At 42.6% G+C, this 14,839-nt stretch overlaps 1 protein-coding gene across 2 annotated transcripts; it reads right to left on the reverse strand.

Annotated features, from left to right (window-relative positions):
* Positions 1-1,133: 1,133 nt before the first annotated feature.
* Positions 1,134-13,352, reverse strand: LOC103636073 (1-phosphatidylinositol-3-phosphate 5-kinase FAB1B). 2 transcript variants are annotated; one of them, XM_008658440.3, is made up of 13 exons: positions 12,722-13,210; positions 12,294-12,355; positions 11,543-12,209; positions 10,590-11,336; positions 9,691-9,844; positions 9,269-9,613; positions 8,017-8,982; positions 7,555-7,886; positions 7,133-7,256; positions 6,818-6,973; positions 3,684-5,135; positions 2,630-2,890; positions 1,135-1,692 (listed from the first exon to the last, which is right to left on the reverse strand). In XM_008658440.3, exons 3-13 carry the CDS (start codon positions 12,139-12,141, stop codon positions 1,366-1,368), a joined length of 5,463 nt encoding a protein of 1,820 aa, XP_008656662.1. In that variant the 5' UTR covers positions 12,142-12,209; positions 12,294-12,355; positions 12,722-13,210; the 3' UTR covers positions 1,135-1,365. The 2 variants fall into 2 exon arrangements, with proteins under 2 accessions (XP_008656654.1, XP_008656662.1); XM_008658432.3 differs by lacking the exon at positions 12,294-12,355 and having other exon boundaries at positions 1,134-1,692; positions 12,722-13,352.
* Positions 13,353-14,839: the final 1,487 nt, after the last annotated feature.

Here is a 14,839-nt window from a genome sequence, read left to right on the forward strand (position 1 = left end):
CAGCAGCGCCACCACCGGATACCATTGCCTGACGAGACCAGCGCTTGATGATCAACCGAATGGGGGGCACATACAAAGATTGTCCTCCAGATAGAACCTGATCATCCATCCCAACATTCGGAAATAGAGCGATGGAGGAATTTGGTGCGACCATGCGTAGGTCGATCACATCAGCATCAAGGTTAAAACTCAAGCTTAGTGCGATCAAGACCTCCGTGGCGCCACCAGAACCCTCCAGATCAACAGCTGAGATAAGAAGAGTGCGGTGAAGATCTTGCTCAGCCTGCCAAATTTTCCATGAGTGTTTGATGTAACTCACATGTCATCCGGAGGAAACAGACGGGATGGTGGTATACTGGTATCTGAATGCGAAAGAGGGAGAGGGGGCATCGGCGGCATCACGATCACCATGACCACCAGAGCTCCGTCCCCGCCTCTTCCTCGGCCCACGGCGAGTACGCCTTCGTCCGCCATCAGCAGAGCCTCCCCCGGCACACCTTGCATGATCCTCCATACGGCCTCTAGGGGCTTCCATCGGCGCTGCCACTTGGACGACGGGGCGCCACACCTGGACTCGACGCGGATGATGAGTAGCCGTCGACCGTCGCGGGCACGCTAGGCACAGTGCCCAGGCAGCCGGCAATGGAAGCACCGCACCTGCCGCCGACACTCAGCAACCCGATGAGATGGCGAGAAGCAGTTGAAGCACCTCCCACGCAAGTCCACAAGAGCCAAACTAGGGGGGAGGACTGGGAGCGCCGCCTACGATCACGACGACCGAGAACCTTAACCCAGCTGCCTTCCTCTTCCCGAGAAGAAGCGGGATGAACAAGCTCCCCTGATGAGATTAGGACGTCCTTGTAGGAAGCTTGCACCTGAAGAGGCTCCGGCGAGACACCAAAGGAGGAATCTCCATCATCGCTCCACCGCTGAGCCTTTGAGCGACCAGCGGGGCAGAAACAGAGGAGTTTGCCGGTGCCGAGGGAGGAATATGGGTGGCCGCCGAGCCTAGAGTGGACACCGACGTGAGGCTGGGGGGGGGGGGGGGGGGGGGGGGCTGGAGCGCCGGGGAGGGGAGGGGGCGGGAGACACATACTTAAGTTTCAAAGACTTTTTTTTCTTAAACACGCAGGAGAGCTGTGTATCATTTCATTAGAAGAAGGATGGTATTTACAATGACCAGTTTCAAAGACTTGGGCTAAAACTTTCTATAGATCCTCCCCAAAAAAAGGAAAGGGTAGGAATACCCAGAAAATACAGCTACAAGAAAAAACAATGAACAAAATTTAAATAAAATCAAAATCTATAGATGTTGCAAAAAAGAGGAGTTATTCCCTGAATGTTCCTAAAAGTAATGCATGCATCTCACAATTCTGTCAAGACAACCTGTTCGTCCCTGTCTTGACCACTCTCAGCTTGCTTGCTGGGGATGACCACTGGAGGCGACCACTGGTCTGGGACGACAAGAAAGTAGGCCGACATGGCTTTCCTAAACCGCTTCTTGTATTGCTTTGGTGAAATTACTGTTGGCGACACATTCTTTGGTCCACCTAGTATCCCTGAAGCTTTCACCCATGTCTCTAGGTGTTTGTCCCACGTATATTGCCTTATGAAATCTATAATACCCATTACAAGTTCATGCCTTTTCTCATCAACACCAACAAGTAAAGAGTAATCCATTACATCGATGGACTGCAGCAAAATTGACAATATTTATGTCAGTATAGGTTGCACTAGTTTATGTTAACTCCGATAGGAGTTCTACCAGAGCATGTGTAAGAGATGATATTAGTAAGTTTCTAAATGAAGACCACTGCATTATATAGTTACATCAATTATGATCCATATTTTTTTAATATCATGATTATGAATTTACAACACACATATTCTGGGTCTAGACAATATCAAGTTACAGTTATCAATATGAAGTTCAAGTATGTTAACAAGCACAGTCGAGAAGAGCATCAGTAATGACACATGCCACTTTTTATATAAATATAAACATATATAAATTGGTGCATCTCCTGAGCTAGATAGCACCAATAGATCAATACTTCCACTAGCTGGCCTGGTATGTCTGTTCCTATCAGTTAAGTCCTGATTCATAAGTACATATCAGACATAAAGTGATTTCCAAAATTGTTTGGTTCTCTTATTCTTCTTTTCACCAACATGACATCGTCAATCATGCATGTTATTAGTAGGACTGTAAGAGAGCCAGCCTCATGTTTCACACATTACGCACCCTTTATAGGGAAATACATTAAGGATACAAGAAGACAACACTGCATGCATATGCTCGGAGGGTTATAACTAAAGAACTGCTAGGCAAGAATACTAGGACGCCACTGATCATATAATTTATATATAAGTTTGCTTGGCTACGGGTAATACCTAGAAGTTCTAAGGTTTTTGACATTACTACATAAGCGCATATTTATATGTTACTCATGTCCCAGGTACGCAGTTCTCTTTTTAGAGAAAACAATCCTTTCCAAGTGTACTATAAAGATTAAAGATGAAGTATCATCTCATGGTGCTAGCAAATTCTGATCACTAGCAACAGACATATGGATTGGCCATAAGATCTCAAGGAATAAAACGATGTAAGCATATGATTTATACTTACAGCAAGAAAGGACGTGTCATTCCAAACAGCTCTCTCCAGCAGCCTCTTTGCCTTGTTTCCGACAAATATAGGTGATGTAGGCATCGCTTCAATTAAGTTCTGATCAAGAAGTACTTTATCGCTACCATTTGAGTCTGGGTTATATCTTGATCTGGCAGAGCCCTTTAAATCATACAATGTTGTCACATCGCGCTCAAACAAAAGATTTTCCATCAGAAGAACATCCATCCTCATCTCCTTACCTCCTTTGAGGCTCTTAACCTTTTCAGAGTAATAATTTTGCATTAGAAAACTAACAAAAACTGATTCTGAAGTTGAAAATAAAAAAAAACGCCTTCACAAAGACAAGAATCAAAATGGCTTGCTGCCAGGATATCTGGATGCAAAACTGACATGATGTTTCAATCCAATCTTTATGAATATTTGAAAGCCAAGAGTGTTGGGTTAATTGTGGAACAGTTTGGATCCAAACATGAGTTTGATTTCCAGGCTGTTGGATCACTCTCACTCAATTGACAGCTTGGATAAAAAAATAATGGCTAGCTGATACTGTGAAATAAGATTTAATAAAAGTACATACAATATTGAGGGTATGGCTAACATAAACAAAATCCACTGAAATAAGAGCCTTTCTTAAGGGGGGCTCATGGTGATCATGATATTTTGCTTCTACAATCAACAGTAACTTTTTCCTGCTGCAATTTGATTCTCTTTCCAACCTGATTGTATCATAACTGAATAAACCAAAAGCAAGCAAACTATAGATATCTAGTCCCTATCCTTTAAAAGAAAGTATGCCTTTTTTTGCAAGGACTCCAAGATGTCTATTTGACAACTACCTAGGTTTCTTCGGTTTTTATTTGATTTGGCACTGTTAAACAAGAAAACAAGACAAATTCCTTTTTAAAGTTATGAGATAAATATGAGCCATTCCTACTACTACTCACGTACAGTTCCCAGAGAGGGAGTGACTACCCAATGGATTCTAATCAAAATAACTCACAACAAACAAATTACTACTGGTAGCAAACTGGAAAAAAAAAGACACTTATACCTGATAAATACCAAGAATTTTTGCGATGCAAGTAGGACTTCCAGTACAAATCGACTCTGATACATATTTGAAGTAATCTGGAGCAAACTTCATGAAAGACTCCAATTCAGTTTTGGTAACCTGTTTAATTATGAACCGATCATCCATTGTTTTTGCAAAGAATACATTGCTCTTGCCTCCTTGAGCACCCCATTTCTTGCAACGACTAAGGGACCTGACAAAATCACGCTCTGATGGACAGCATAATCTCCTCAGAGCATCAAATTGTTTGGCATAGTAACAAATCACAGTGTACTTCACCTGTCCTAGAGGACCTTCATCCCCAAAATTCACTTTTATGTGACTTACTTTTCGAGGCACAAGTGAATCTGAAGCAAGTGGGTTCTTTCTTCCAGACATGGAGAGGATAATGTCCTCTGTAGAGACAACACTTCTTAGAAGTTCAGAAGTACATTCATCCAGTTCAGTTAACGAGACACTTCTTGAGTCACATAGTGGGAGTGAAGTGTCTGTCATTTCTCGTTCCAGTTCATCTGACATCTGAAGATGATATTCATGGGAGGCCAGCGCATAAGAGATAATGCTAGTAGGTTCGTCATCATAAACTCCAACAACAGTATCACTGATTCCTATAGGAAAGAAAAATTTAGGTCCAATATGACGCTCCACTTCCCTTAAGAAAGGAACATATTCGGGACTATATTCGTTGAGTGCATCAAATCGGTTTGATCGATTCCATTGCTTATTGAGGGAACGGTAAAATAGTAAGAAAGGCATCTCTATCCAATTAGAATGATCTGCTGCACTGTCCCCTAGCTTGCTCAGCAATATAGAGGCGTATGAAGGTGTATTATCACCCATATGTTCTTCTGAGTCCTCTGAAGATGCTGTAGATTCTGGCATGGTTACCTTGCTAGAAACAGGATCATCTTTACCGGTCCATTTCGCTTCAAGTGCATTAGTCACATCCAATACACTAGGAAACTGACCTTCTGAAAGGGTGCGTCGAGCAACAAGATCTGGTTCCAAGGGAATCGACTCACCATTTACACTAACACTGCTGTATAGAGGAGCTTTGATGTCTCTCTGAAGCGAATCCAATTCGCCTGTAGCCATTTGATGGACATGATTCGAATTGACAGTACCCACATCAACTCCAGTGTGATTCCCTCCATAAATACTTTCCTGAAGGCACTCAACATATTTAGCATCTTTGTTGGCAGACCTATTCCCGCTGCATTCACTTTGAGGCTTTAGTATTACATTTTGCTCAGCGACACTATCTATGGAATGGGTCTTCTCATGACGACATCTATCTGATCTTGCGCCAAATACCAGTCTTTTATCCCACAAGTATGAATGGAAGAGTAACTGTCTTCGCAGCCTATTGATCTCAAGAATGTCCGGTTGGCCTTTCTGCATATCCCTTCTCAAGACTTTATTCAAGCATCCCTAATTAGTACAAAAAAATCATGTAAGCATGTAACAATGACAATGCACGCATCCAGGAGTATAGGGGAATGAACTGTAAGGTTTCTGCATACTCCCCGTGTCCCAAAATAGTCGACACTTTAGCTATGGGTCTGGACAAACATTTCTCCAGGTTCATAGTTAAAGTGTCAACTATTTTGGGATGAAGTATGCTGTGGGTACAGTGAATTAGGGTGCATCTATCAACAGCAAACTACCATGTAAACTACATGGCAATATATTGAAAAGCATTTTGGGGATTTTTTTATAGCTAAGTCGATGCCCAAACAAAGCGGTTGGTTTCCCCCTCGTTATGCCACAAGCTTATGCAGATAATATATGATTAACATTAAACTGAACTGATCACATTAATAGCTCCAGATATTCCAATCCCATTAGTGCAATCCCAACCCAAAAACCAGGATGATTTCCATAGAATTAAATAGATTGCTGTCATCCTTTGGCTGATGTTTTGCTGATGTAAGAGGAGACTTAAAGAGAGTAGTAGAAATTGTTTCCCAGATGAGAAAATGAGTCTGTTCCCACACGTATGCACGAGGAAACTGGCAATTTGGCATTGGGACAGGACTCATATTTTCCTCCTACAGGATCTGGTGTGTTTGCTTCTCCCTGCCGCTGCAGCCCCTTCCTCCGCTCTGGCACGTCTCCACTTGGCATAATGCTCTGGCTCTCCTTCCGCCACATGTGTGCACCCTGGCCTGCTCCTCTCTGCTCCCACGCCCACCTACAAACGCACACGTGCAGCAGTATTCCGAGCATGCCCCTCCCTGTTGCACTCCAAGCATCGCGGTCAGCCTCTCCACCACCATTGGTACAAATAGTCTATTTGCCCTCATCTTCCCCTCTCCTGGCTTCGATTCCTGTTGCGACGTGGACAGATGAAATACAGTGTGGTGAAATTCTGGTGTTTTTGAGACCCCTAAATAGCTTCCAATCTGGCCTTTAATTGTCTAAAGTATGGATACAGTTATCGTGGCATGAATGGATTTGTGACCCTGCACTGCTTTAAGGGGGCTATGTGCCTCTGTGGTGGTTGAGGTAGATCATTTAGCATATTAGTATATGTAAAAGATCATTTGTTGGGCTATATTAGTATATATAACTGTATCCTAAAGATCATTACAATATAGGGCCACTTCGTATCAACTGTAAAATTATGATTTCATTTGTTGTAAGGCAACTAATGTTAAACTACTTTGTTCCTTGTGAGAATTCTGGATAATCTTTTGTGGCGGATACAACATAAGATGTTATGCTGTTGCTTGACATACCTGATCAACCTGTTTTGCATGAGGTCTATTATTGTTTTTCTAATAGAAACTACTATAAAAACTTGGGGAGGGTTAGTTTCTATTCAATACTTATATTGCCATATCTCTCCTGTAGAAAATGCTCATAGAAATCATGGGTTGGGACTGTCCTTGCCTTGACATGAAATAAGATTTTGAGTTTTTGACAAGACATGATATACACATGGTACAGTTCAAGCATGTCTGGCTATCTGCAGATGAAGTAGCGAACGAGTTGGTTGTCTCGTAGTTTCTTTTCCAAGACTTGATGTTAAAAGTTCCGTTCTCTATCTAATGAAGTAATGATTATCACTCATGTAATGCATAAAAAAGCAGTATGGAAATGCTCCGCACCTCAAATTCTGACTTTTCCTTTCGAAGCATGATTTCAAGATCAGCAATGTAATTGCTAAATTCCATGTTAATCGAACTGCCTTGAACCTTTTTGTCAGATATCATGTGTAAAGCATGCAATACTTCATCAAATAGATGTTTTGCTCGCTCAATAACCTAACAAAATCACAGGAAAATGTTAGCTTCTTAGCCACATGGATAATCGACTTTCAATTGGATACCTAAAATTTTGAATTACAAATTTTTGAATTTTGGGCAAAGATTAATAGAGATGTTTTTATGCAAACAAAACTACTAACTGCTTAAATTACACACCTCATTTGCTTCCTTTTGTATCCAATCCAAGGGCTGGTGGCCAAAATCAAGTTTATGAGGTGGTAAATGAACAGAGTGAACACTAATAGGAGCATATCGGAAGCATGCAACCATTTTGCCAAACCTGTGTATATAAAGAACAAAAATATCAGAAACCAAGATAACCATTGCATTATATTCAGGTAAATTTCTGATCATCCTTTAAAAGTGACTTAGAAATAAGCACAGACATGAAACCTAAAGAACATGGGTGCACAAGCACCATTCATATGCATGGGATGTGTATTAACTCAAGTCCTTTTTTAAATTCAAAATCACATATAAATACACAACCAATGGTAAAGGATATGGATTTCATGTGCACTCATGTGTACTTTTTCCTTCTTGGGTCTAAAAGTATGAAATGACTGAATATTGCTCACCCATAGAACCGGAGGCAGTCCCTGTGGAGAGAATGACCACAACTGGCTACCCTACTTGCAGCTGCATGGTTTGAAAAGCTAAGCTCCAAAAATTTACCAAGTGACAAACCCCAGGCAGCATCAGACATGACAATCCTCTGAGTTGCTGGAGGAAATCCATTACTCCAAGGACATTTCAGACATCTGTGCCACATCCAAATTTTCCCATCCCTTTCACCCGTTAAAACAAATTCGGTAAGTTTTCTAACTGAAATGGTTAGACTTCCCTGGCGATGAGTATAGCAATGGACATGGGCTTCAGGTGGCTTATCACAGGAACGACACTGATAGCCCTGCAAATGCATTCTATCCGCATTGAGAAAGGGAAGGACCGAAGGAGCATAAAAATTCTTTCAAAAGGAATGAACACAAAGTGAAAGGGGAGGATCCCATAAAACAAAATAAAAAGGGGAGAAGCGGTACCTGATCAAACAAGTAATCCCGCAAAAATCTTCCAAGGGGCTTATCAAAGTTACCATAATACTTGATGCGTAACAGCTGGGAACGCTCACAAATAGTACCTTTCCATACGCAACGTGTGGACAATGAGACTAAGATGCTTTGATGATCAGAAGGCACCACTTCATCCTTATTTGATGTGCTATCATCTCCTTGACTGGTCTCTTGGTATTGTACAGCAGCAGTAGACACTGGTTGGACTACAATAGAATTGTTCTCGTTGATGGTTTTCACATTAGCCAAAGCATATGGACCTTCTAATGACTCATTGACATTGATATTAGTGCTAGCTTTGACTGTGCTCTGGTGATAATGGCTTGCTGTGCTGGTTGAATCTATTGTCACCGTCTTACCATGTAACCTCATTGAACCATCATGATAATCACCAAAATGCATACTGTTTTTCTCTACACTAGAATATCTAGAAGTATGGTTTGTGAGTGCACCAGATGTAGACAAAGAAGATATGGAAACAGAATTTGGAGTTGCAGTGACATTAGCTAATCCATCTCCATCACCAGTGCCGTTATTGAAATTGCTGTTATTAGCACACCAAGGTCCAAGAGAATGAGAGTAGGTATTCTGAGAACTAAAGCATTCGCTGGATACTGGTGCTTCAGCCACAGCATTTTCACCTGGTTGGGTTGACATGATGTAGTCGGTACCAATGTGGTCAAAACTATCAGTTTGCTGGCTAATTGAAACATTAATTGTGAAGCCTGGCACTGCTGAAATGGAGCTGTCTGCAGTAGATCGTTTATCTGGCAAGGCTACAGTCAATGGAGACAACAATGGAAGTTCTGGTAGGGTTGCACCTTCATCTGCAAGGAAAGATGTTTCCAACGCCAAGTGATATGCTGCAAAAATACCATACTGGACCACATGCTTAATTTTCTTGAGCTCATCCATGCTACCACCCTTTAGCAGAACCTGCAGATGATATAGGCCAAGAAAATAAAGTTGTGGAGAAGTATAGAGCATATACATTTCATCGTTTGGTGCAAACAGACTAGAGGATGGCAGGAAATATAAAGGCATTTTAGCTCATAAAAATAAAGAGTGCTAGCCCTTTTGACAGGTAAGTTTCATTCACTTTGACACTTCTTTTGGTTTAAAAGAGTATGAAAACAATGAAACAAGTATGTTACTAGGTTCACCCAATGTGGCATTATTTGGTATCCCACAAGAAAAAGGAGCAAAGTAGTGTATGACTTACAGTGCAACCCAATGGTTTTGGGCATCCTTCAAAGAACATCATGGTCTTCACCATTTTCTTTGACACGTTAACCGAGCTAACAGACTGTTCATCGTATTTATCTACATGAAATAACTCACAGTAACCAAGCTTCTGAGATGGTAGGAGATCAATAGAAGGAACTATCTGAGCACCTGTGCAACGAGCAATACGTTGCAAGAGGGGCTGCTTGATATTTAAAACCAACGATATGTTCTTTTCTAGAAGCAAATCTTGAGCATATCGAGAAACTGAATTCTCAACCAAAAGCAAGTTGGGTCTTTGAGCTACAATCTTTGCGACTGCCATTTTAAGGTGATCTGTTTCCTGTATACAAGTGGAAACATATTCATAAGATCAAGAAAATTTAAGATCAAGTACCAGAAACATAAAAGTTCACGGACCTGCTGGAGCAATGTATCAATACTTGACAGCTGATTTGTGACTCGATGGTACTCAAGAGCTCCTGCAAGTAGTAGGAGACGGGGCTTCTCTATTCTAGTTGTCATGCGCCTATGTGCAACATTCTTCTTACAAACTACTCCTTTTACAACAGTACTGAAGGCAATAGGAAAAGTATCAGATAATAATACACAAAAGAGTTTTAAGGCTCAGTGCAGTATGAAACAAACAAGGAATGCATTTTAGCTGTTGAATAATTAGATGGAAGCAAACTGCAAACAATATTAAGCTAGTTGATGGTTAAAATGTTTGGACAGGTTTTGTATTAGTTCTGTATAAACCCCATAAGTGGAGAAAGCATTTACAGTACAGGCTTCATGCAGGGGCAGGTACAGGTTATGTTGTTGGTGGAGGTTAAAGCACCAGATAAAGGTAGTTAAAAACTTATGAAGGATATACATTACTTTGGGCTGATAATCCTCAGGATATATGAGCTGCGAAATTCCAAACTATCCTACGGAGAAGCACTGCAACAGGCAGCAGACTAACCCAAAGCATTCCTCCATGGTCACATAACTTCTTTACCCACACTGGCCAACAAGTTTTCTCATGGCAACTTTAGAAAACAAGTAATATGGACACTAGTAGTCTCATGGGTTTTGCTCAACTTCAGATATGAAAACACCTGAAGGGGTGCTCCACAAACTCCAATTTTTTTGTGGAGCTGCTCCATGGTGGAGTTTGTAGAGCAGAGTTTGTGGAGCAATCCCAAACACCGCCTAAATTACTGTCGAACAAGCTCTACTTCTATGTCTACTACTGTACTTTAGATGTATCATTGAGCTTTGCATTTGTAGGGTTATAGATAGTTGAGTACATGGTATGAAAAAAAGCTGTTCACCTTTCATTGCGGTGCCCACATGCTAAGCACTTAACCTTGACATATCCACCAGGATCCATGCCACCACCCTGGCTTGTGTCTGGCCTGAGGAAGTTGGCAGCTTCCCATGATACAGAAGTAACAATCTCCAACCAGCCCATGTCATCACCTTCATGCAACGGAATATTCTCCACCTCTAGTAGCTGAGAGATCAAAGCCCTGAAATGTCCATCAACAACATTCTTCATTACTTTCTTATGTTCTTCGCCCGACCGATCTCTACTTCGGAACTCTCCACTGCCAAAACTACTTGACGACCGAATTCGACACCATTCACCATCAGCTACAGATTTGTCATCGTCATCGTCACCGTCATCATCATTAAACAATTCAGCTTGCAACTCATCTTCTTCATCTTCTGGTTCAGGAGGAAGCCAGAAAAGTTCATCCTTTTCAAAATCAACAGGGTTCGTATCATTACTTTCTAAAGCATAAATGGATGAAGCAGCACCACATTCAGAACTATAATAATGTTCTGGTTCATTGTCTGATTTTGTAATGGTCGGTGCACTCGGAAATCCTTGATCAAGCACATGTGGGGATAGTTCTTTAGAGGTCATAGATTCTTCAACGATCGACATTTTTGAATTGTAGGGTGTATCAAGCTCATAAAACTCATCTGGGCCATAATATTGTCCACTCTGTTGTTGATGTTGTACCTGCCTATCAGAGCAGTAAGCAGGGTATTCTTCATCTTCGTCATCACTCCTGATTTAGAATGTTACATGACGAGGTAAGCATCGTCCAAGCATTTTGAACTTGTCAGCACGAAAAGTAGAGGTTAAACCAATACATCTCAGTATAACAACAATGTTATTCGTTTACTGAATGAAAAAATGATCAAAAGCAGAGCATGATATGTTGTACTTTAACTGGGTGATATATTATACCGTATGAGGTTTCAAACAGAATACCTGTTTGTGTAGTAGCCAAACTGAACTGAAGAGTCATCTTTGTTTGAAACAGTGGACATACATTTCTCAGGAGCATGAGTGTCTTGCATATTATGGGAGGTCTTGTCATGGCAACACTTTGGAGGACTAGTGCTGGTAACACAGCTCACATGCTGATAATTCCCATTAGAGTAAGAGCCTGCCGTTGTGGTAACACTATTGATGGTGATAGCTGACTTGGTGCTGAACAAACTCGTCTCAGACAGGGAAGGGGTGAGCACCGGCAGCACCGGTTTGAGGGAAGTGACTCTTTCTTGCTCCCATTGCTTGAAGCAGAAGTTGCAGACACGTATCCTGTCCCCCTCATCGACATTTCTGTCAGGGCCACTTGAAACTGGGATGGAGTTTGCAGTGCACTTACCACAGAAAATTCGCCCACAGCGACGACAATGATGTCTGCGGTTGAATATGGTGAATTGTGAATCACAGTCATAGCAAACTCGACAGCTGTGATCGGGCATCCAGAAGTCCCGGGAGACATTATCTGGGTTGGAGCGTCGCGGCAGCCATGATGTCAAAAGCTTAACTACGTCAGAAAACGTTTTATTTGGGTCCTCCATTGGCAGCTAAAACTGTACCACCTCAAAGAAACCTTCATACTTGCATCCTCATCTGATGCGACAGAAATCTAGAAAGAGATAAAGGCACTCGTTACAACGAACTAACCAACAAAAAGAAGCAGGAAAATTCAATGCACCCTGAACAAACATACAATTTTCCTTTGGATTCTCGCACCAGAAAGAATGGCCGTGTTCCATTTGCAGCATGAATTTCCTCAACAAATATTGCAATAGAATGACAGTACGATAAAATTAGTCGACAATCTCAAAACTGTGATGCATTTATACACTGCCCTATCCCCATCTGACATAATAATGAACTATATTGGACCAAAACCGGGCAAGTAGTTCGGTGTCAACATGGCAAGTCCTTCGCTAAATTTAAAAGCATAAAACAACGATAACGCTGGCACCTAAAGAACAGAGAAATAAAGCGTTGATGCTTGAGTTGAAAACCCAAGCATATATACACTATGTAACGCGGCCAAATAAATCAGTACCAAAGTACAAACGGCACGCCACTGTGTATTGTAGGCGATCAGCAAGATAGACGACGTAGTAATGTGGGCAGGGACAATACCTCAGAGCTCCTCCGAGATCGGTCAGAAGAGGAGCCGCGCGGCCCGCGGTGCGCATTGCATCGGAATCCGAGGAAGCGCGAGCAGGATCGGTCGAGCGACAGGCGCGCGCCGCTTGCTAATCGAGGCACCGCCACGGTCCACGGAGGAGGGGCCCAGAACTCCACCGCGCAAAGATCCCCGGTGTCAGAATCCTACGTCGCGCCCCGCACCCGTGTCGCAGCGAGGCAGCGGGGGCGGGGCGGCAGCGCCGCGCGCGCCGGGCATTTGGCGGCAGCGCCAAAGGGCACGCCCGGCGCGGTGCGGTCCGGTCCGATCGGGAGAGGAGAGGAGCCCGGTGGCGCGGGGCCGGGCAACGCCGGAGGAGGAGGAATCCAATCGGAGGAGCGGCAGAAGATCACAGACCTCGGCGGAGGAGCGGGAGGGAGGGAGCGCCGGGGTGGGAGGAGAGAGAAAAAAAGGCGAGTTTGTTTCTATTTTTATTATTTTGGCTGCTGCTCTTTTTTGTAGTATATACTGGATTATAATTTTCGTGGCTTTGGGATTGACCGGTGGAGCCGATAGGTGAGGAAGTCGCGGAGGGCCCGCAGAAGGCTCCTGGGAAAGCCTCGTCTTCCCTTCGTTCAAATTGACGTCAATACAATTTTTTTTTTGCGGTCCACATAAGTGCTTGATATGGCCAAATTTTTTTTATTTTGGTCCTTTTTTCAGAGAAATTTCACGTTTAAACTTAGACGACTTAATTTAATTTTTGGACCATTTACTCGGCTCCACAAGCTATGGCGTCAAGGTAACACCGCTCGACGCCACATCCTATGGCGCCGAGTCTAGGGCTGGGCATTCGGGTTTTTTTGGAACTTCGGTTCGGTTTTTCGGTTTTCAAAAACTTCGGTTTTTTAAATATTAGAAACCGATCGGTTTTCTAAAAAAATAAAAAACGATAAGTTCGGTTTCGGTTTTGGTAAAAAACGAACACCAAACTTATACTCAATAAGGGTACATGACAACACATTACACATAATTTTAAAAAGTAAAAATTATATAGGTATAAATATTTAAAAACATATCATACATCACATACAAATAAGTGAATAACAATTTGATTGCATTACACATTTAATTCACATAATCAAATAGTCAAAATTTTGAATTCATAAAGTTTGGTATTCGGTTTTTTGGTATTTCGGTTCGGTATACGATAAAAACCGATTACGATACCGAATACCGAAATTCTCAGATGTAAAAACCGAAATCGAACCGAACTTCAAAAAACCGAAATTTTGGCTCGGTTCGGTTTTCGGTTTACGATAAAAAATGCCCACCCCTAGCCGAGTCACGTGTCGCGCTGCCACAGCTCGGACGTCGTGGCGCCGACGTGACACCGAGCTCGGCGCAACATATCTTGGTGGCGAGCTCGATTGTATAAACCCGTGGCCGCTTCTCCTCCTCGCGCCCGTTGCAATTTCTTTTCGTTTTGCCGCCACTCTTTCCCCTCTGACGCCGTCATCTCGACGTGCGTCGCCGCCTCACCACCGCCAGCGCCCGCGACCACCCGTGCCGGCGCACCTTCCTCGCCTCCGGCAGCGCCGACCACTACCACTGGTCGGCCCTCCGCCCCGTCGCCAATGCGTGATAGGTGAGTATGTAGTTGTTGTTGTTTTCAAATTTTATATATCGTTAGTTCAAATTTTAGTCAAAATAAAGATTGTTGTTGTAGTTTTAGTTTAAAGATTGTTGATGTAGTTTTAGTTCAAATTTTAGCTTAAAGATTGTTGTGTAGTTGTATATAGTTAGTATATAGTTATTGATAGGTGCAAAGGTGTATGTCAGCCATCGTGTTGTTCTTCTATTGTTGTCGTTTTTGCAGGTTTTAGAAACCTCCTTGTACTATGTTGCTTTTTTCAGACAGGAGGCTATCCAACACTGCAAGTATCATGGATGAAATCGGCATGCTACGAAAGCTTAGAGAGTGTTGCTGCGGAAGCTGCAAATGGGGCTAGTGCGATGGATGGGAGTAGGGGCACAACCACCGTGGGCGCCTCGCTCGACACGAGCAACATTCTTTATGGCACTAGCATATTACGTCCGCGCCATCGATCATCCAGCACACATGATCTGGT

Source organism: Zea mays, chromosome 1, assembly GCF_902167145.1.
Source record: "Zea mays cultivar B73 chromosome 1, Zm-B73-REFERENCE-NAM-5.0, whole genome shotgun sequence".
Taxonomy (NCBI): Eukaryota; Viridiplantae; Streptophyta; class Magnoliopsida; order Poales; family Poaceae; genus Zea; species Zea mays.